At 36.9% G+C, this 23731-nt stretch overlaps 1 protein-coding gene across 1 annotated transcript in view; it reads left to right on the plus strand.

Annotated features, from left to right (window-relative positions):
* KLHL4 (kelch like family member 4) overlaps positions 1–23731 on the plus strand; it is a 103710-nt gene that overhangs the window by 59353 nt on the left and 20626 nt on the right. Inside the window, exons 4-7 of the mRNA XM_059679095.1 lie at positions 1385–1581; positions 8146–8358; positions 11210–11396; positions 23276–23500. Of these exons, the coding sequence (XP_059535078.1) occupies positions 1385–1581; positions 8146–8358; positions 11210–11396; positions 23276–23500 (822 nt within the window). The remainder of the gene's footprint in view (positions 1–1384; positions 1582–8145; positions 8359–11209; positions 11397–23275; positions 23501–23731) is intronic.

Consider the following 23731-nt stretch of genomic DNA (forward strand, 5'->3'; position numbering starts at 1 on the left):
TTTTAGTTGGATTGATTTTGTGTTATAGAAATGTATAAGTCTTTTACATATTTTGGACATTAACTCCATCTCATGTATATGTTTTGCAAACAGTTTACCTCATTCTATCGGTTGCTTTTTCCGTTTATTTTTTGTTTTCTTTGCTGTGTAGTTCCTTTTGTTTATTTTAGCTTTTTTTGCTTATGCTTTGGTGTCTTATCTAATAAATTATTGCCAACACCACTGTCAAGGAGCTTTTTTGTTACGCTTTCTTCTAAGAGTTTCACTTATTTAGAAATCAATATCCTAATATCTAAGCCAGATTTCAGTGTCTATAGCAGGTGAATCTTTAGGTTTGAAACAGAATAGTTCATACTTCTCTGGGTCTCATGAAATATAGGCAGGGCTCTTCCTTTAAAATCCAGGACAAGAAACAACACAAGACAATCTGCTGATGGACTGGGCCCCTTTGTAACATATTTTAGAAGGTAACCCAAATATAAAGCATCTCATGGTATGTATTACTCTTTTCTTTATAGTTTTGCAACATATAGAAACAATATTAAAGTATTTTACAAGGCCAGTTTATACAATTTATAAAATCCATATGAAATATCATTATTTATTACTTACCTATAACTTGGTTTAAGAAAAAAAGTGGAATTTAACTTATCAAAATAACATAACATTTGTAATAATTCATATAATATTTGCTCCAAAATAATACAGATATATCAATATAAATGAAATAGTTTAATTTCTCTGATTTCAGTTTTAAAGATTATTTATAGATATTTTTAAAATAGAGCCTATTTCTTATGCCTAACAAAATAATAATATAAGCAAAGCAATTCTTATTTTAAGGATTGTTGGCGACATTTTCTCTTTTTTCTTTTTCTTGAGACAGTATCAGATATCAATCCCAGGCATAATATTTAGGCCAAGTTATCCTTAGCTAATAAATACATGTGACAAAATGGCACATAAGCTCAATGTTCTTATGTACCAAGATGTTTTTTCACACAAGTGAGAGATACTTATAATGACCAATTGTATTACCCCTATATAAGATTGCATTATACTCCTTAAGTCATAATATGAACAGTTTTTTATTTAAGATTTAGATGCAGGACTAAGATAAAGAAATAAGTTGCTCTTCTTTGCAATGATAGTATTCACTGTTCATTTGCTACAGTGGTTTTTGATAATCTAGCCTAGCCTCTGTCAGCCATCTTATTAGAGTTTATACAAACTCTCTTGTATATGTTGGCTTTAAATGATGGTTGCTGTACTCTTGAAAATATAGCCTCACTAATGAGAGAAAGTGAAAATTTCAACTAGCTAGCTTATTTGTGTCCTACTTTATGAGACATATAATCATTCTTTACTTTTTCAAACCATCTAGGTGTCCTGCAACTGAAAGAAGATACTATCGAAAGTTTGCTGGCTGCAGCTTGTCTCCTGCAACTGACTCAAGTTATTGACGTCTGCTCCAATTTTCTCATAAAGCAGCTCCATCCTTCAAACTGCTTAGGGATTCGATCATTTGGAGATGCCCAGGGTTGTACAGAGCTCCTGAGTGTGGCACATAAATACACGATGGTAAAATCAACTGATTCAAACTAATTTATAGTAATGTATTAACCCAATATCTAAGTTACTGATTTTTGCTGATATGTTTATGTATGTGTGTACATAAATATATATACCTATGTGTTTATAAACTTTTCACATAAATATTTTAGTGTGGGATGAAATTAAAAGGCAATATAAATTCATATAAATTACAAGTGACTTGCAAATAATAGACATTAGATTAAAATATGTGTCTGGTTGAGCTGTACTCAATCAAGTTTCTCGTTTTTGAAACTAAAAAAGGTTTACTTGAATCTCAAAGCCTGAAGAAATGAAAATATTGCCCCAAATTAAATTATACAAGTATATATTTCAAGTCAAATCCACACTATTAAGAAAATATAATTTTTCTAATATTTTGCCCTATTAGAACTTTAATTTTTAAGTTTGTGCAAATTATGATTTATAATGAAAATATTCAATAAAGAAAAAATTAATGGATTAATACTGACTGGAATGCTTAAGAACTATAAAATAAGTAAATCAGACAATTCTATTGTATGGACTTTTTATGTTTTAATGAAAACATATTTTGGTTAAAAGCAATTTGTAGTCCAATCCCTTAACTTAATTAATTTAAACCACCTCTCAATTCTATTAGTAATTATAATAAATTGAATAAACACATTCTTATATGCTAATTCTTTGAAAGTTGCATGGGATAAGACTATGTTTATTCAGACAAGTGAAAGTGACATGAAAGATTGATCATCTGTAGTGAGGCAAGAAAAAGTAGACATATGGTAAACATACTCTTACCATTATCAGGATACCAATTGCCTAATGTAAAGAAGAAAATCAACTTTTTAACCTCTGAAGCAGGAAACAACATAATAGATGGATCTTTCTGTGACAATCAAACAATCAAAACATAAATATTTACAGCTAAGAAAATTGCCACAGTAAAAAAAAAAATAAACAAAGATTCAATACTAAAAGGCAAGTACATAAAAGTGAACAGTAGAGAAAGATATGCCTAAGAATAAGATAAAATTAACATTAAAATTTAGGATTGAGATGCATATAAATGAAGATTATTTTTCTAGAGTTTTATACTGACCTTAAAAATTTCCAAAGTTCTAATATTTGAATTCTCTAAAAAATTATTGTAAAATTCCCCCCCTTGTCTTTCCATCTCTGGTCAACTTTGAAATATGAAGTTTCAAACATATTCCTGAAGCAATGGCATTATGTGGAGAATTATATTATAATGGATTGGTGTTTTAACATATATCATTTAGTTATGCTATTTATATTACTATATCCTAAATATAGATACCACATAATTTATCAGAACAGCAATTATATAGTTTGAAGGTTAATCCTACCTTAAAAACCAAACATGGAAAACTTCCTGTTAAATTACTTAAATTCTTGAATTAAGTATTAGCAGCTTCCTGGCTGGTATCTTACTTTTGCAGACAAAACACGTGCTGATAAACAGCTTGAATTATTTTTGTTGCTCAAAATCAACTTCTCTTCCTTTTCCTATTATGTGATTTTTAAAGCAGGATGTGCATAAAAACAATATTGTTCTCTCCTTTAAATCCTCTTCTTTAGCTATTTTAGTATATATTATAAATGGAGTAAAATTAGTAAAGCTCTTGTTATAATAATGCTTTTATAATACTGTATTAATAGTATAAAAACACAAGTGATTTTAATGATTCAATTACAATTGTTTGAATCACAGAATATGTAAAACAAATTAATCTCCCTAATGTGTATGGGCCCAACCCAGAAACGTCATCATAGACATATCCAGAATGTTCAGCCAAAAGTCTAGACATTCCCTGGTTCAGTCAAGTTGATGCATAAAATTAACCACCATAATTATATAAACAGTAATCTACATTGATGACACATTCAGCAAGTATGCTAAATTTAGAACAATGTAAATGTAGATTTTTAAAAAAATGAATACCAAACCAAAGGTACAAAAATTATTCTTAAGAATGAGCAATGAAGAAAGTTTTGCCTTGAAATTAGAAGCAAATAATTCCAAAATAAAACAACATAAAATTAATATTTAAGCTTAACTAAATGTTCTCTATAGTACTGTATATTCCAATGCCACATCTAGATAATTCAAACCAGTAAATTTATTTTTTATTTACACTAATTACCTATATCACCAGGCTATTTTCAATGATCGCATCAGGCAGCCACTCTGAAGCTATAACAAAGTCTACCAAAAAAATCTAATTTCTAGATATATTTAAATATGACCATCATATAAACCATTTTAATCATTTCTTAACTTTCTCAGAGGCATAATTCAATTTTATTGACTGTATCTGACCCATATTAACCATTGAGTGGGTTTAACCATTGTTTAAACCATTAACAATGAGCCAATTCATGGGAAGAAGTCAAATTATCAAATTAAGTGTTTGGAAGAAGTTGATTCCAACCCTCATTGAATAACTTTGAGGGGTTCAAGACTTCATTGGAGGAAGTAGCTGGGGAAGTGGTGAAAAAGCAAGAGAACTAGAATTAGAAGTGGAGCCTGAAGATGTGATTGAATTGCTGCAGTCCTATGACAAGACTTCAATGAATAAGGAGTTGCTTCTTGTGAATGAGAAAAGAAAAGTGGTTTTGTGAGATGGAATCTACTCCTGGTGAAGATGCTGTGAAGACTAAAAATAGTGAAGTGACAACAAATGATTTAGAATAGTACATAAACTTAGTGGATGAAGCAGCAGCAGGGATTGAGAGAAATTATTCTAATTTTGAAGGAAGGTCTGTGGGTAAACTGCTAGCATATAGTATTGCACGCTACAGAAAAACCATTTGTAAAAAGAAGAATCAATTAATTCATAAAACTTCAGTGTTTTCTTATTTTAAGAAATTTCTGTAGCCACTTAACCTTTAGCAGTTATCAGCCTGATCAATCAGCAGCCATCAACATCAAGGCAAGACCCTGTACCAGCAAACATATTATTTCTCAAGGAAGGCTCAGGTGATGATTAGCATCTTTTAGCAATGAACTATTTTTAATTAAGGTATGTACATTGTTTTTATAGACATAATGCTATTGCATACTTAATAGACTACAGTGTGGTTTAATATAACTTTTATATGCACTGAAAAACCAAAAAGTTTTTAATGACTCGCTTTATTGTGATATTCAGCTCTTTGTGGTGGTCTGTAACTGAACCTGCAATATCTCCAAGATATGCCTATACTTTGACATTTACTGCACAGGAGACCAAACAATTCACACAGCCTGTTTTCTTATCAGAATAATTCGACTCCTCACAAGACCACATTGGTGATGACAATATTTTTTAAAGAAATCCATTAAGTTTGAAGTGTTATACGTGTGTAATGTATTAGTTGTAGGACTAGCTCCATTATTTTGCTATAGGTAAGACTTTTCAAACAAGGTCATCTGCTACATGTAAGGACCTGAGTCTCTGAATTGCTTGCCTTAGTCACAAGAGGGAAGTTTGTCTAAATAGGCAAGTTAACTTGCATTTATGGTGTCAGAGATTCTTGATGGGTCTGTCAAACTTTATGGTTGTTGTATGGATAAGTTTGTTATTAGGGTAACTCAGTTCCACAATGACTAAACTCAGAGTGGAGCTGAAGAAGTGATAGATTTATCCAGTTCCCCCAGTTAATCAGAAGCTGTCTTAAACTGTTTCCAGAATATTTATTTATTGTAAAATGTAAATTACCAACTAGATATGTTTATCTTCATTTCAGAAGCATTTTTCATTGCATTTAAAAATTGAGATATTTATATATAATGTTAAAAGCAATCATTGTGTTGTTAAAGAAAAATACATAACATTATAAATCGGAAAAATATATAGTGGTGTTTCAATAAAAGAATATTGAAACACAGCTGCCTGAAATTTGATGCTTGACAAAATACAAGACAACACACTGAGAGAAGAGAAAATTGAGGCATCCTATCTAATAATAGAGAAACATGGTAATTAACCATAACTTCGCTACCCTTCCCATTGGCTAATCAGCGAGATATGCAAAATAACTGCCAACCAAGATGGCGGCCGGCAGCCAGGCAGCTGAAGCGAACAGGAGGCTTGCTTGCTCCAGTGAAGGAGGAAGCCAAGGTTCCCCGCCTGTCGCTGCTGGGCTCTGAGCTGCAGTCTAAGAAACAATGTTGCAATTATAAAAGTTAAACAACCCCCATGCTTTCAGCCAGCCAGCAGAGCTGGAGTTGCAACATTGTTACAATTATAGAACCCAAACAAACCAGATACCTGCTTTCAGCAGCTGAGATCTCAGAGCTGGAACCCAGCCTCAGAGCTAAAGCCAGCTCTCAGTTCCAGTGACAGCCATAGAAGGTAAATAAATCCCAGAATTAAAAAAGAAAAAGAAAAAAAGGAGAGGTTGGGAGCTTCAGTAGCCCGCCAGCCTGAAAACGGCCCTCAGCCCCTCACCCAGACTGGCCAGGCACCCCAGTGGGGACCCCCACCCTGAAGGGGGTGTGACCAGCTGCAAACAGCCATCATCCCCTCATCCAGGCTGGCCAGGCACCGAAGCAGGACCCCCACCCTGAAGGGGGTGTGACCAGCTGCAAACAGCCATCAGCCCCTCATCCAGGTTGGCCAGGCACCCAAGTGGGACCCCCACCCTGATCTGGGACACCCTTCAGGGCAAACCAGCCACCCCCCACCCGTGCACCAGGCCTCTAGTCTATATAGTAAAAGGGTAATATGCCTCCCAACACTGGGATAAGCGGAGCCACGAGGTTTCCCGAACCTGGGATCAGCAGAGCCGTGAGGCCTCATGCCCCAGGATCAGCAGAGCCGTGAGACCTCCCGGCCTGGGATCAGCAGAGCCTCCCAGGACCGGGATCAGTGGAGCCTCCCAGCACTGGGATCAGCGGAGCCGTGAGGCCTCCTGGCCCCTGGAGCAGCGTGACAGGGGGCAGCGTCCAAACCCCCTGATTGCCCTGTGGCTCTGTGTGTGCCAGGGGGCGGTGCCCCAACTTTCCTATCGGCCCTACTCTGTGCGTGACGGGGGAGGTCCCCAACCCCCTGATTGGCCCTGCTCTATGGGTGACGGGGGAGCTCCCCAACCCCTGATGGGCCCTGCTCTGTGCATGAGAGGGGGCAGTGCCTGAACCCCCTGATCGGCCCTACCCTGAGCGTGACTGGGGGTGGCATCGCAACCTCCCAATCTGCCCTGCTCTGTGCATGACAGGGGGTGGTGCCCCACCTCACCAATCAGCCCTGCTCTGAGCCAGACCAGGGTCTGCACCTAGGTATTGGGCCTGCCCTCTGCCACCCGGGGCCGGGCCTAAGCCAGCAGGTCATTATCTCCCGAAGGGTCCCAGACTGTGAGAGGGCACAAGTGGGGCTTAGGGACACCGTCCCCCCGCCCCCCGCCAGTGCACAAATTTTTGTGCACCAGGCCTCTAGTATTATATAAAAATTGAAAGATAATTTCATCCCACTTCCCCTCCCCCCTAAAAAAACATGGGAGACCCTTTTATATTATTTGGAAACTGCAGATTGTTATCCATTCTAAAAGATGCCTTTGCCTTGGTAAATATATGACCATGCTTTTCCATAGGAGAAAATATTTTTTCATCAATCTTTTGTTTCACCTCAGAGAAATTCAGTGGGTTGTTTTCTGTGTTGACAGACAGACCTACCTCTCCCAAGCATCCAAAAAGCCTCCAACTTGAAAATTTTCAGCCTTTCTTTTAAGGTTTTTGGCTAAAGACCAATAGACCAGTGTGACATCAGTCATTTCTGGAGTTATAAGCTGTTGTGACCTACAACAGCTGAAAGAGAAAAGCACTCTTATCAACTTGGATACTGTCCATATGAACTCTGAAGTGGTTAGGGCCTTTCCTGGGTTCTTAAATAATTTCAAGTAGAAGCATTTGGCTCCTCAACTTCAGAAGCCTCCTGCATGCCCCTTGCCATAGGCAGCAATAGCACCTGTGAGTTTTAAATGCATCGCTCTCTTTCTCTCTACACCTCCCCCCTACACACACACACACACACACACACACACACACACACACACACACACACACGGGCATGTGCGCCTTTTGTGAAATTTCGAAAAGTGAAATTCTTTGATATGCTTATTTTGTTAAGAAGTTTCTAAAGAGCTTTAGCTGGTTGATCTCTTCCGCCCACCCACCCCCCGCCCCAACCCTCCCTGGCCTTCCCGCTGTAGTTTGACAATCTGTTCAGTGCTGCTTTGCCTCTGTATCTATTTTTGTTCATCTGTTTATAATGCTCTTTACAAAATTTTTTTTAAAAAAAAGAGCCTTAGCTGGTTTGGCTCATGGACAGAGCATCAGCCTGCGGACTAAAGGGTCCCAGGTTTGATTCCGGCCAAGGGCACATGCCCAGGTTGCAGGCTCAATCCCCAGTAGGGGGCGTGCAGGAGGCAGCCGATCAATGATTCTCTCTCATCATTGATGTTTCTGTCTCTCCCTCTCTCTTCCCCTCTGAAATCAATAAATTTAAAAAAATATTTTAAAAAAGAAGTTTCTAAAGAACAAAGTTTCAGTAGATGACCTCTCTTTTCTAGGAACACTTCATCGATGTAATAAAGAACCAAGAATTCCTCCTGCTTCCAGCTAATGAAATCTCCAAACTTCTGTGCAGTGACGATATTAACGTGCCTGATGAAGAAACCATTTTCCATGCTCTGATGGACTGGGTGGGGCATGATGTGCAGGCTAGGCAACAAGAACTATCCAGGCTGCTTACTTACATCAGACTGCCATTACTTCCACCACAGGTATGAACATTTACCAGTAATATAATTATAGTTCAAACTACCGCTTGTCATTAATCCATTCCTGATTTTTCCCTTTTATTTTATTCAGAGGAATTTGGGTAATTGTAATGTACAGGATTTGTTTGGCGGAAGGACATACCCAGTCTTCAATCAGCAATATTAATGATAAGAGAGAGGAAACAAAGATTTTTGAAAACTACAGATAATCCCCATTATCTAATGAGCATCCTCATTAGTTTTAGTTTCCTCTCACCAAACAGAACTTATAACAAGCAGGAAAAGTGACTAGGCTAACTTTTTCTTTCCCTGCCTACCTTGTAGGCAAGGTGATAATAATCAGTACAAGAGCATACCAGAGGGGATTGTAGAAAGGAGTTAGAATCTACTAACATGGATAATTAGCTACAAGGATCGAAAGAGTACTATATAGTAGTATCAGATGCACTAAAGCAATATTATACTAATGACATCTCCACATTCGTGCTAAAGGCTTATAGTAGAAATCATTCTAAAAATAAACACCCTTCGATAAGATTCAGGATTGACCCACCTCATACTGAATTTTAGTATGTGAAATCTAATGAGGTTAGAGTACAGTTCTCTCTACATAATTCTACCATTGGTGATAATCACAATTATTTCTGTGTAGCAAATTGACCGATAGTATATATCATTTACATATTATATATTCATGAATATATTACACATATACACACTTCATTTACTCTATAGGCTGTGGCTAAAGTCCTCAAATATCATCCACTTTGGAAGGAGGGACCTTATCTGTACTAAGTGAGGCAGTAGTTTCATAAACATTAAAATTAATTTATTTTCAAAAAATTACTAATTAAATGTTAATGTTGAACTTATGGTTTCTCTAGCTTGTTAACTTGTAGTTGTTAATTGAATCTCATGGAACTACATATTTATTCTTAGGAATCTGTCTGTATTTAATGAAAAAACACTGACTACCCTCCTGGGTATAGCGACATTATCCAAAGGGCAAGACAATAATAACATCAAAAAGAGTAACATTAAAATATATATGTCATGTTAGACCCAAGGTTCAGAAACTATAAAAATTTTATGTATTCTTGTGAATGTATATATACTTGTGTGTGTGTTATTCTCATGATATGGTCTATTTGATTCTCTAAAGCAGTGCTGCTCAAAATGTCCCTGGATCAGAAACATAACCTTGCCCGGGAGCTTGTTAGAAACTCAGTCACTCACGTACCTACAGCAGACCTACCGAAATAATTTCTGGGGGGTGATGCCTAGAAATCTGTTTTAACAAGTTCTCCAGATGGTTTTAAACATGCAAAAATTTAAGATGCACTGGTATAAAGGATCAGAACCCTCTAACTGTACAATGCTGTAAGTCTATATGATATTCTTTCAGCAAGATTCTTAGTTTGAACTTCCCTTACTTTATTGGAGTGGGGAAATTTCCAGCCCAAACACAAAACCAGCAGTGCTTTGGCCTCCCGCCCCTGAGTAGGCCTTATGCCTAAAATGTGGTCATTGGAAACATTTCCTGATGATGGTCGTGGTGGGCAATAGCATACAGAATATAAACTTCCAAAATAAGTTTAATAGTGTCCTTAAACAAATACCCTAGAAATTAAATATATTTTTAAATGGTCATAAATCTCTGAAGAATATTTTTTTGAAAGCAACAACTATAAAGCCCAGTTTTCAAACATATTTTCAGAAGTGTATGAATTGAGGAAATGTCTGGGGTTTCACTAGCTAAGTCAAAACAGGGATCTATCAGCGATGACAGGTGGAGCAAGAACAAAGCTAGGGTTAACCAGTACAGAACAGGAAACTTCTGTGAAGTTTTATGGAGTGAAGTTAGCACCCCCACTCCAACAATCTGCTTGTTATTCCTCCCTATGACACTGTGGACCAAAAACTCAAAGAAATTAATCTAAATAACCCTTGGCAAAATTCTGAAACAAAGCTTAACTTCTCAACTCATTTCAGGAAAATAATTTACCTAGCTCTTATCCCATTTAATAAATGTTTTATTGACTGCCAGGGAGTAATGTTTAGAAGTATTACTTACCTAATAGTGCTAATGTATTAGCTACTACTAACACAAGTTCCTTAGTGATGTTATAAATATACACGTAAATAATTTTTTTTTAAAAGACCTACTTTCAGAATACTGTACAAAAGTGATTTAATGATAAAGATGCAACCTCCTATGGGTAATATTTTATTTTAACTGGACATGTTTGTACCACCTCCCCTAAATCCACCCAAAACATGACTGCTTCTCTAGCTACATGCCATAGACCAGCGGTTCTCAACCTGTGGGTCGCGACCCTTTCACAGGGGTCGCCTAAGACCGTCCTGCATATCAGATATTTACATTACGATTCATAACAGTAGCAACATTACAGTTATGAAGTAGCAACGAAAATAATTTTATGGTTGGGTCACAACATGAGGAACTGTATTTAAAGGGCCAGAAGGTTATGAAAGAACCACTGCCATAGACTGAGAGATGCTTGCTTTATGCATACAAAGCCATTATCTTTGATTGCTTTTCAATAACACATTTTATGAATGCTTTTTCACTCCTTGAGATTATATGCATATATACTTAAAAGATGAATAAGTCAAATAAATCTTCATAGATCATTAGCTAATACCATGAGGCTTTAAATCATTTTAAATAATAAATGAACATAAACTATGTTACTAAATAAGTTAAAATGTTAAATAATAACAGATCTACATTTGAATTAGCTTGAGTTTTCTCCAAAGTTATATAAACAAAAATATGCCCTTTCTAATGGGGCGCTCTTCACCTCATATACCATGTGTCATTACTTTTCAGTTACTGGCAGATCTTGAAAATAGTTCCATACTTACTGGTGATCTTGAATGTCAGAAACTTCTGATAGAAGCTATGAAGTATCATCTCTTACCTGAAAGAAGACCTATGATGCAAAGCCCTCGGACAAAGCCTAGAAAATCAACTGTGGGGGCACTTTATGCTGTGGGAGGCATGGATGCTATGAAAGGTAACAGAAGTAAATTAATTAATTCAGAAAGTATCATTCAAAAAAGCAGATATATCTGCAAAACCCTCCAAATTATGAGGGTAACATTAAAGTCACATTTAAATGTATGCATCTAAAACTAATTTTCATAAATAGGGTACTTTATGTAATTCTGTAACTTTTTTTTTCTTATCTTATGGGATAAAACCCTTTAATTAGTGTTGGCTAAATTCTTAATAGAAACTTTGATGGTAGAAAATTTTTTAATTTAAGTACTCACTTTGCAGTATAAGACATTGTCAGGGAAAACTTGTTTACAGTGTACTATAAAAGGGTCGAGTTACTCCAAATTTTTTTTCTGAAAGAAATAGAAGATTGGTCCCTAACTCCTTGCTGTCAATTTCTTGTTATATGCTCAAAGATAAGTTAAAAAGAACCTTGATGCAATGAAAGCAAGCTCAAAAATTCAAACCTGGAATAAAGGAATGGTTTTACATAAGAATTTTATCAAACAGAATAGGGAACAGTTTCTGAAGCCAACATATCTACCATAAACCCTTCTTAGAACCAATTTTTCTATACTCCTACCTTTTTACACTTTATTTTTCAGTCTGTAGTAGCCCCATGTTGCCAAAACAATGAGGCAAGGGTTTTGTAATTAAGAGTTGACTATAGGGTTTGGCTCAGTGGATAGAGGGTTGGCCTGCAGACTGAAGGGTCCCAGGTTCGATTCTGGTCAAGGGCATGTACCGTGGTTGCGGGCACATCCTCAGTGCGGAGTGTACAGGAGGCAGCTGATCGATGTTTCTCTCTCATTGATGTTTCCAACTCTCTATCCCTCTCCCTTTCTCTCTGTAAAAAAATCAATAAAATAAAAAAAGAGTTGATTGTGTAGGAAATAAAACCAATCCACCTAAAATTTGTCAAATCACACATATAAATGTTTTGATGCCTGTAGGAAATAATGCAAGAGTCAAAATTCTGTGTTATATATTCACACACACAACTGGAAATTGGAAGACTCGATAGGAAATACAACAGTTAATCATAAAACTATAAAACAAGAGTTTTCAATTATTTCCAAAGTAGTACAATATCTTCACAGAACTAATGTTCTTCAGAAAATAACAAATACAATGAGATCCTATATTTAATTTCAAGTCTGACAACTTGACATTTTATTGCATTTTGTTGAATATAATGAATAATAGTCACCTTTTAAAATGTGTCTTGTTTCATGTTTAAATTAAAAGGGTACTAAATATAAAATGCAAGCATAATTATCCTTAGTTTCTGATTTAAAAAAAAATAACCTGCAAAGTGAGAAATGGAAAATTTGGGGTTTATTTGTATGTTTGTTTTTTGTTTATTTTTTATTTTTGTTACTTTTTCAGGCTCCTGTTTCAGTTAACATTGCATAAGTGAATGTGTTATAAAAATGGTAATAAATCAGACAGAGAATGAAAAATACTATATGGTTTCACTTACATGTGGAATCTAAAACAAATCAACAAACAAAGCAAAACAAAAACAGACTCATAGAAACAGAGACCAAAAGGATTCTTACCAGAAAGGAGGGAGTGGGGTGATAAGTAAAGAAGGTGAAGGGAAAAATAGTCAATAATATTGTGATAAGTTTACAGGGTGACAGATGGTAACTAGAATTAGTGAATGTTCACACTTTAAGGTATAAAAATGTCAAATCGCTATATTGTGCACCTGAAACTAACATAACAAATATAATATTGTATACAAACTATACTGAAATTTAAAAAATAAATAGTAGTATCTATAATTCCTTCTTAGTTTCTAAAAATGAGTGAAATTGGCCCTGAACAGGTAGCTCAGTTGTTTAGAGCATCCTTCCAATACACCAAGCTTTCAGGTTCCATTCTAGTCAGGGCACATAATAGAATCAATCAATAAGTGCATAAATAAGTGGAACAGCAAATAAATGTTTCTCTCCCTTCCTCTTTCCCTCTAAAATAAATTTTTAAAAGGCCAGTCCAAAAAGCCACATATTATGTTACTTTTCATATTGAATGTCCAAAATAAGGAAATACATTGAGACAGAAAATATATTAGTGGTTTCTTAGCTCTAATGGGCTGGGAGTTCATGGGGAAGTGATAGCTAAAAGATACAGGGTTTCTTTTCAAAGTGATGAAGTGTTCTAAATTGACTGTTGTAATTGTTGCACTTGTCTGTAAATATATTAAACACCATTTACTTGCATGTTTTAAATAGGTGAATTGTATGGTGTATGAATTCTATCTCACTAAAACTGTTTTTATAAGAATTATGGAGAGGCCCTGGCTGGGCAATTCAGTTGGTTAAGAGTCCCATCCCATTATGCCAAGGTTGTTAGTTCAATGAGGGCACATACAAGAATCAACCAATGAATGCATAAATAAGTGGAACAAAAAATACATCTCTCTCTCTCTCTCTCTCTCTCAACTCAATAAACTAAAAAAAAAATTAAAAATGACTGAAATGTATGCCTATAATCCCATGACTCCATTAACATGTTTTGATATGGAAGAAAGTAAGGCCATCGTTTTGAGATTCTCTGAGTACCTAGTGTATGGAGATATAACAGGCTTTATGTATGGGAAGTTGCAGACAACTATAACTATAGTAAAAACTACTATTTTTGAGTACATGATCCTTGATTAGGATTTTGTAAACATCATTTCTAATCCTCACAACAATGCTACAACATAGATTATTACCCAAATTTTGCAGATGATGAAACTAAGGCTCTTTAAGGTTAGACAGCCAACTCAAGGACAAATATTTAGGAATATTGGAAATGAAATTCTTACTCAAATTCTATGTCCCTATTTGCCATACTGCCACTATTTTAGAAGAAAGAAGAATGACAACAACGAAATTGACCCCTCTCTTTGCAGGTCTTAGAATCTATTGGAAAACCAGGGTGAGCATTTAAGGGGAAAAATTAAAGAAAGAAAAGGAAAAAAATGAAAAAAAATTAAGTATAGCAAAAACATTAAGGGGTAGCATTTATCTATGTAAATCAGCATTACATCTAGAAAATGTATCTGTTCACATTATTTCATATAACTATAAAATAATTTTATATTATTTTTTTTATCTTACAATGTCGTGTTTCATTTATCTTTGTTTGAAGATACTTTTTGAACTTTCACCTTTTGATGTTTAGGAAATACAGTACTTCCTCAGTCTTTAATTTCCTCTCTGACTCCTACAATTGACTTAGAGTTAGTTGTTAAAAATAGATATCACACAAGTGGCTCAGGTTAACTATAACTCCTACCATGTATATCAAAAGAATCATCAGAAAGTTGTATGAGCAGAGAATAAATATTTAAAAATTGTCAAATGGTAAACCTTGGGCTTTTGTACATACAAGGTATTCAGTAATATTTTGTTTATTAAAACAATGAATTCTGAGTGTATAACAGGGAACACATTAAAGTCTACCACAGTCATTTTTAGATTATTTTAAAAATAGATGGAGGAAATTACTACATGGGATATATTCACAACTACAGGAACCATCCTGTTCCCAAGAATACTACAAAGTTTGATTGGTTTGTTCCCTCTTGAATGAATCACAATGAGGGTTGACTAGGAGCTTAGAATGAAATGAGAAACAATACTTGTAATATTTTAGGGTAGAAGCTTAATTTACACAGAAAAATTATAAAGTGCTTCCTTAAGAGAGAAATCAATAAAAAATCTTAGTGCTCGCATTAGATATAGACCTGCCATACTAAGCTAGCTAGAGGACTTACATTTTGATTAGTTGGAGCAATAGTGGAGGTGGGGAAATGGGCTGAAGAAATCTTCAGAATTCAAAATACAGAATTAGCAGTCACATGTGTTTTCAAATGCAAATAAGAGATGTGGGATAAATATATCTGCTATATTTAAACTAATGCTGAAAAGATTACCCTGGCATATAGCAGATTTTTCTATACCATTCAATTTAAATATTCTATGTACAGCTGATTAATGTAGCTTGTACAATGTTCTGACTAATTACTTCACTATTATAATCATATATATAATATTAACAATTAGTGTAGCCTAGCCTTCATTTTATAATTTAAATTGGCTCTTTAGTAAATGCCAGTGATAAAGTTTGAAATAAAAAGCTAAAATAGGAGGAAGAAGATTGGAAGACAGATTTAGGAAAATTAGAATGAGGAAGTGGAAAGATAAAAATATTCAGAGAAAATTGGTTGACAGAGTGAAAGTAGTTGTGAGTTTGTAGATATTCCCATGTTTACAGTATAATCCAGGGACATTTAGTGTAAAATGATAGTCTGTTAGGTGGTGTTGAGTTCTCAGCATTCTGTGTAGTCAATAGAGCAATTGCTGATCTGTAAATCAGCATTTAGCCAAATAATCTGTTTTCAGTAAAAGATGCAGGGATTAAAGTGAAAGAGTAAATCAGTACCTGTATATTCATAAGCTTTTATTATAAAAATTAAAACTCTTGAGGTAGCCCAAGCTGGTTTTGCTCAGTGGATAGAGCAGTGGCCTACAGGTTCGATTCCAGTCAGAGGCACATGCCCAGGTTATGGGCTCGATCCCCAGTAAGGAGCATGCAGGAGGCAGCTGATCAATTATCCTCTCATTGTTGATGTTTCTGTCTCTCTCTCTCTTTCTTCCTTCCTCTCTGAAATCAATAAAAATATACTTTAAAAAAACTCTTCAGGCAGAAATATTTACCATGTACTATTCACTAGAAAATATTTAGAATTAGAGAAAAGAAACAAATACTGTTTCCACGAATGCAATATACACAGAAAAACTCTGCTTACATTTTGACATGATATCACCTCATGCCATCTATATTATAAAAGTCCTGTGGCCCTAATGCCGTAATGACCAAAGACTGGCGTGGATGGGCGTGGCCTCGCGATTTCACATGTTGGGCTTCTAGCTTATATATATAAAAGCCTAAGTGATTGAATGACTGAATGACTGGTCGACCGTTTGCTATGATGTGCACTGACCACCAGGGGCCAGATGCTCAATGTGGGAACTGTCCCCTGGTGGTCAGTGTGCTCCCACAGCCAACCTCCCGTGGCCGGCCAACCTCTTGTGGTCCCTACCTCCGGCCATCCAGCCCTGATTGGGGCCAACCGGCCAATCTCCCACTATCCCTCCCCCAGCTAGCCAGCCATGATCAGCCCAGATTGCCGGCCAGGCCAAGGGACCCCACCCGTGCATGAATTCATGCACCGGGCCTCTAGTAGACTCATAATAGGCCACTGAATGCTTCATGTGCTAACTATATTTTCAGTGTACCTAATTTATTTTATTTTCTCCACAAATCTCTCATTAGAAGACCAAAACTGAAAAGTGTTTGTTTTTATATTTATTCTTATGGCTGACTTTGTAAAATTGGGATGAAATCTCCTAAGCCTGTTATAAGCTGTTTTATAACAGGTACACCACATATGTAAATAATAATTATTTTATTTAGCATCTTCGTTTTTAGTCAAAAACTTCCCTGTTGTACAACATCAACTTTTACTAAAAAAATAGCAGCAGCTATTGTGAATGACTGGTAAAACACATTGCTCACAAAAATGACACTTTATTATGAAATAGTGACAATTTATTATGGTAGTAGTGACAGTATACTATGGTAGTAATTTTGATATTCCAGTAATTGAGTAGAAAATGAACATATATTAATGCATTAAGGAGATAGTGCATCAGAATTATATTTAATTATAATAAATAATAATCCTATCTAATAATAGACAAACATGGTAATTAACTGTACATCCGACATGCTTCCCATTGGCTAATCAGGGCGATATGCAAATTAACTGCCGACCAAGATGGCGGCCGGCAGCCAGGCAGCTGAAGCAAACAGGAGGCTTGCTTGCTCCAGTGAAGGAGGAAGCCAAGGTTCCCCGCCTGCCGCTGCCGGCCTCTGAGCTGCACTCTAAGAAACAATGGTGCAATTATAGAAGTTAAACAACCCCCATGCTTTCAGCCAGCCAGCAGAGCTGGAGTTGCAACAGTCTTTCAATTATAGAGCCCAAACAAACCAGATACCTGTTTTCAGCAGCAGAGGTCTCAGAGCTGGAGCTGAGGCTCAGAGCTAAAGCTAACTCTCAGTTCCAGTGAGAGCCATAGAAGGTAAATAAATCCCAGAATAAAAAAAAAAGAAAAAAAAGAAAGAAAGAAAGAAAGAAAGGAGAGGTTGGGAGCTTCAGTCACCGGCCAGCCTGAAAACGGCCCTCAGCCCCTCACCCAGACTGGCCAGGCACCCCAGTGGGGACCCCCACCCTGAAGGGGGTGTGACCAGCTGCAAACAGCCATCATCACCTCATCCAGGCTGGCCAGGCACCGAAGCGGGACCCCCACCCTGATCCGGGACACCCTTCAGGGCAAACCAGCCAGTCCCCACCCGTGCACCAGGCCTCTATCCTATATAGTAAAAGGGTAATATGCCTTCCAGCACCGGGATCAGTGGAGCCACGAGGCCTCCCAGCCCCAGGATCAGTGGAGCAGCGAGGCCTCCCAGCACCAGGATCAGCAGAGCAGTGAGGCCTCACTGCCCTGGTGTCAAGCGGAGCCGCAAGGTCTCCTGGCCTCTGGAGCAGTGTGACAGGGGGCAGTGCCCAAACCCCCTGATCGCCCTGCAGCTCTGTGTGTGACAGGGGGTGGGGGCACAACCTCCCTATCCACCCTGCTCTGTTCCTGAAAAGGGAAGGCACCCCAACCCCCTGATCGGCCCTGCTCTGTGGGTGACAAGAGGCGGTGCCCCAACTCCCCTAATGGCCCTACTCTGTGTGTGACAGGGTACGGAGCCCCAACCCCCCTGATGGGCCCTGCTCTATGCATGAGAGGGGGCAGCGCCCCAACTCCCTGATTGGCCCTGCTCTGTGCGTGACAGGGGGAAGCGCCCCAACTCCCCAATCGGCCCTGCTCTGAGCCCGACCAGGGGCTGCACCTAGGGATTGGGCCTGCCCTCTGCCACCAGGGAGCGGGCCTAAGCCAGCAGGTCGTTATCTCCCGAGGGGTCCCAGACTGCGAGAGGGCACAAGTGGGGCTGAGGGACACCACCCCGCCAGTGCACAAATTTTTTGTGTACCGGGCCTCTAGAATTCTTATAATCCTTTTTGTTAATACCATGAAAATTGTGTGAATGAACAACAAAGACCCATTTAAAAGAATTTTTTATTCCTGTTTCTTTAGTCATTTCTACTTTAAATCAGCATACAGAAACACACACACCAACCTGAATAAAGGACGTAAATTAATATACTGAATGGTCATAGGTAGTTAAAATTATAATGTATGTGTAGACCATCAATAATAGACTCTAAATTAATTTTTTTAATATATTTTATTGATTTTTCACAGAGAGGAAGGGAGAGAGATAGAAAGTTAGAAACATCGATGAGAGAGAAACATCGATCAGCTGCCTCCTGCACATCTCCCACTGGGGATGTGCCTGCAACCCAAGTACATGCCCTTGACCGGAATCGACCCTGGGACCTTTCAGTCCACAGGCCGACGCTCTATCCACTGAGCCAAACTGGTTTCGGCCTAAATTAATTTTTTAACATAAAACTTTATTCTGAAATATCATGTACCAGGAAATAAGAGAAAAATAAAATTTATATTTAATTTGGCAAGTATGCCATGTTTCATACACACACCCACACATACACACACACACACACATACATACACATATGTATGTGTGTGTGTGTGTATGAATAAGTTAAATGTTAATTACCATAACTTCATTGATATGGAAGCACAATTACTAATTACCATGCCTGCCACTTTCTCCTACTGTAACGTCCTCACTCTAAATCTCCCACTAGTCATTTTTTTAAGTCTAAAGTATTCTTTTTTAAAATATATTTTTATTGATTTCAGGGAGGAAAGGAAAGGGAAAGAGAGATAGAAATATCAATGATGAGAGAGAATCATTGATCGGCTGCCTCCTGCAAACCCCACACCAGGTATCAAGCCCTTAACCTGGGCATGTGCCCTGACTGGGAATTGAACCGTGACCTTCTGGTTCATAGGCTGAAGCTCAACCACTGAGCCACTAAGACTGGGCTAAAGTATTCTTCAAAGCATTGTTTAAAATGCAACTTCCCTGAAGTCCTTGGATTTCTCCACCTATATGTAAAACTTCCCTTCTCTTAATTCTCTCAGTAGATGACAGGCATTCTACTGTGTATTAACTGATATAAGCAGGTCTCCTTTCCTGCAAGGCTGCAAGCACCTCCAGAAGATGCCTGCATCTTGTTCATTTTTTTTTAATTTACCTTTTTTGTTGAAAGAATTACAGATGCCCCCTTTGATTTTTTTTTTCCAATTGAACCCTTCCACCCAGCAACCATCCCTTCCAGGCCTTCACCACACTATTGTCTGTATCCATGGGCTATGCTATATGCATATAAGTTCCCTGGTTAATCTGACTTCACCCACCCACCCTCACCTTCCCTCTGGAATTCTTCAGTGTATTCCATGCTTCAATGTCTATGGATCTAGTTTGTTCATCAGTTTATTTTGTTCATTAAATTCCACATATGAGTGAGATCATGTGATACTTGTCTTTCTCTGACTGGCTTATTTCACTTAGAATAATACTTTCCAGGTCCATCCATGCTGTTGCCAATGGTAAGAGTTTCTTCTTTTTTACAGCTGTGTAATATTCCATTGTGTGGATGTACCACAGATTTGTATCCACTCATCTGCTGATGGGCACTTGCACTGTTTCTAAATCTTAGCTATTGTAAATTATGTTGCTATGAACTAGGGCTGCATTTGTACTTTTTAATTGGAGTTTCTGGTTTCTTTGGATATATTATTAGAAGTGGGATCACTCGGTCAAATGGAAGTTCTGTTTTTAACTTTTTGAGGAAACTCAATACTGCATTCCACAGTGACTGTACTAGCCTGCATTCCCACCAGCAGTGCAAGAGAATTCCTATTTCTCCACATCTTTGCCAGCACTTGTCATTTGTTGATTTGTTGATGACAGCCATTCTGACAAGTGTGAGGTGATACATCATTGTCCTTTTAATTATTTGCATCTCTCTGATGATTAGTGACCTTGATAATTTTTTCATATGTCTATTGTGTATCTGTATGTCCTCTTTGGAGAAGTGTCTATTTAGGTCCTTCACTGATTTTTAAATTGGATTGTCTTCCTGGTGTTGAGTTGTGTAAGTTCTTTATATATTTTGGAAATTAACCTCTTATCAGATATATCATTGGTGAATATGTTCTTCCATATAGTGCGTTCTCTTTTCATTTTGTTGATGGTCTCTTTGCTGGTCAGAAGCTTTTTAGCTGTATGTACTCCCAATTGTTTTTATCTTTTCCTGAGTTTTCCTTGCCTTCTGAGATATTTCAGCAAATATATTGCTGCCAGAGATGTCTAAGATTTTGCTGTCATGTTTTCTTCTAGAATTTTTGTGGCTTCACAACTTACATTTAAATCTTTTGTCCATTTTCATTTTATTTTGTTTTATTTTTTTAATATTTTTTATTGATTTTTAACAGAGAGGAAGGGAGAGAGATAGAGAGTTAGAAACATTGATGAGAGAGAAACATCGATCAGCTGCCTCCTGCACACCTCCTACTGGAGATGTGCCTGCAACCAAGGTACATGCCCCTGACCAGAATCGAACCTGGAACCCTTCAGTCCACAGGCTGACGCTTTATCGACTGAGCCAAACCTGTTTCGGCCCATTTTCATTTTATTCTTGTGTATGGTGTTGGTTGGTGATCTAGTTTCTTTTTCTTTTCTTCTTCTTCTTTTTTTTTTTGCATGTATGTGTCCAATTTTCCCTGCACCACATATTGAATAAACTGCCTTTACTCCAGTGTATTCTATTTCCTCCTTTGTCAAATATTTCTTTTTTCTTCACTGGGAGGAGAGGGGGCTGGGGTCCAGCCCCAGCAAGGGGGAAAAGAGGGGGAGGAGAGTGGGAGGAGAGGGAGAGGAGACTGTCAAATATTTATTGACTGTAAAGATGTCTGTTGATTTCTGGGTTCTCTGTTGTTTCACTGTTTATATAATTGTTCTTATGTCATAACTCGGCTATTTTCATTACAATGGCTTGCAGTATAGTTTGATACTTGGTACTGTAATACTTCCAACTTTGTTCTTCTCTCTCAAGATTGCAAGGGCTATTTGGGTCTATTTTGGTTCCATATAAATTTTTGGAATGTTTTTCTATGTCTTTGAAATATGTCCTTGGTATTTTAATAGGAGTTGCATTGAACCTATGGATTGCTTTGGGTAGTATGGACATTTTAATGAGGTTAATTCTTTTTTCTAAATTTCTTTTTTAAAATGTTTATTGTTGAAAGTATTACATAGGTTCTCCTTTTCCCCCCATTAACCTTTTCCAGTCCGCTTCCATTTCCCCCTGCCCAGGCCCTTACCACCCCATTGTCTGTGTTCATGGATTATGCATGTACACATACAAGTTAATAGGTTGATCTCTTCCCATCCACTCTCCCCTGACTTCCCTCTGAGGTTCAACAGTCTGTTCATGCTTTTATGACTCTGGTAATGATGTTAATTCTTCTACTTTGTGAACGTGAATATTCTTCCACATATTTGAATATTTCTTAATTTTTTTCATTGTGAATAATGCATATCTATATATTTTATTATTATTATCTGTTGTTGTTGACAGTATTATAGATATCCCCCAATTTCCTTGCCCACTTTAATCCGCCTCCTCCCAGCCCCTGTTCTATCCCAGGCTTTAATATGCTATTGTCTATGTCCGTTGGTTATTCATATCTGTATATAAGTTCTTTGGTTAAGCTCTTCCCATCTGCCCCCCTCCCTTCTGAGATATGTCAGTCTGTTCCATACTTCCATGCCTCTGGACCTATTTTGTTTGTTAATTTATTATTTCAATAGATTCCATTTTAAGTGATATCATGTGATATTCATCTTTTTCTGACTGATATTCCTAAATTTATTTCTTCAATATCAAATAATTTTCCCAGTACAGGTCTTTTATCTCCTTGGATAAATTTATTCCCAGGTACCCTATTATTGCAATAGTAAATGGGGTTGATTTTTTTAGTTTATCTTTCTGATAGTTTATTATCGGTGTATAAAAATGCCATTAATATCTGGATGTTGATTTTGTATCCTGCATCTTTGTGGAATTCATTTATTAGATCTAGTAGTTTTCTATATACAATATCATATCATGTGCAAATAATGTCAGTTTTATTTCCTCCTTTCTGATTTGTATGCCTTTTATTTCTTCTTCTTGCCTAACCACTAAGACTAGAACTTCCAGTACTATGTTAAATAAGAGTTGTGAGAGCAGACATCCCTGTCTTGTTCCCGATCTTAGGGGAAACACTTTAAGTTTTTGCCCATTGAATATGATGTTGGCTGTTTTTCACATGTGGCCTTTATTATGTTGAGGTATGATCCTTTTATTCCTACTTTGCTGAGAGTTTTTATCATAAACTGGTGCTAGATTTTATTGAATGATTTTTCTGCATCTATTGCTATGGTCATGTGATTTTTATCTTTCATTTTATTTATGTAATATATCACATTTATTGATTTGCAAATATTGTACCAAACTTGATCCCCAGAATAAATTCTACTTGACCATGGTATTTCATTCTTTTTAATTTATTGCTGGATTTGATTTGCTAATATTTTTTTGAGGGTTTTAGCATCTATGTCCAGCAGGGATATTGGAGTATAATTCTCTTTCTTTGTAGTGTCTTTATCTTGTTTTGGTATTAGGATAATTTTGGCCTTGTAAAAGAGCTTGGAAGGCTTCCCTCTTCTTGAATTTTTTGGAGTAATTTGAAAAGGATATGTGTTTATATAATTGGTTTTTACCATTGTTCAATATCCCTCTAACAGGTACCACTACAATAGAAAAATATGACCTCAGGACCAATACCTGGTTACATATTGGCACCATGAATGGCCGTAGGCTTCAGTTTGGAGTTTCAGTTATTGATAATAAGCTCTATATTGTGGGAGGAAGAGATGGTTTAAAGACTTTGAATACTGTGGAATGTTTTAATCCAGTTGGCAAAATCTGGAGTGTGATGCCTCCCATGTCAACACATAGGCACGGCTTAGGTAAGAATTTAATGTTATATGGTTTATAAAGAATGTATAGTTCACAGAACTATTTAAAAATTAAATTCAGCTGCACATTATTGGGATGTAGCAAATCCTGTAGTCAAAATGTCTCCAAAATGCTGAAAAGCTTAAGCAAATAGTCAAAACCTTTGAAACTTTTTTTCTTGTTTCAGATGTCATACTTGTTACAATGGATACAAACTTTGAGAAGGATTACATTATTGAGGA

The sequence above is a fragment of the Myotis daubentonii genome, chromosome X (assembly GCF_963259705.1).
Source record: "Myotis daubentonii chromosome X, mMyoDau2.1, whole genome shotgun sequence".
In the NCBI taxonomy this organism is placed as follows: Eukaryota; Metazoa; Chordata; class Mammalia; order Chiroptera; family Vespertilionidae; genus Myotis; species Myotis daubentonii.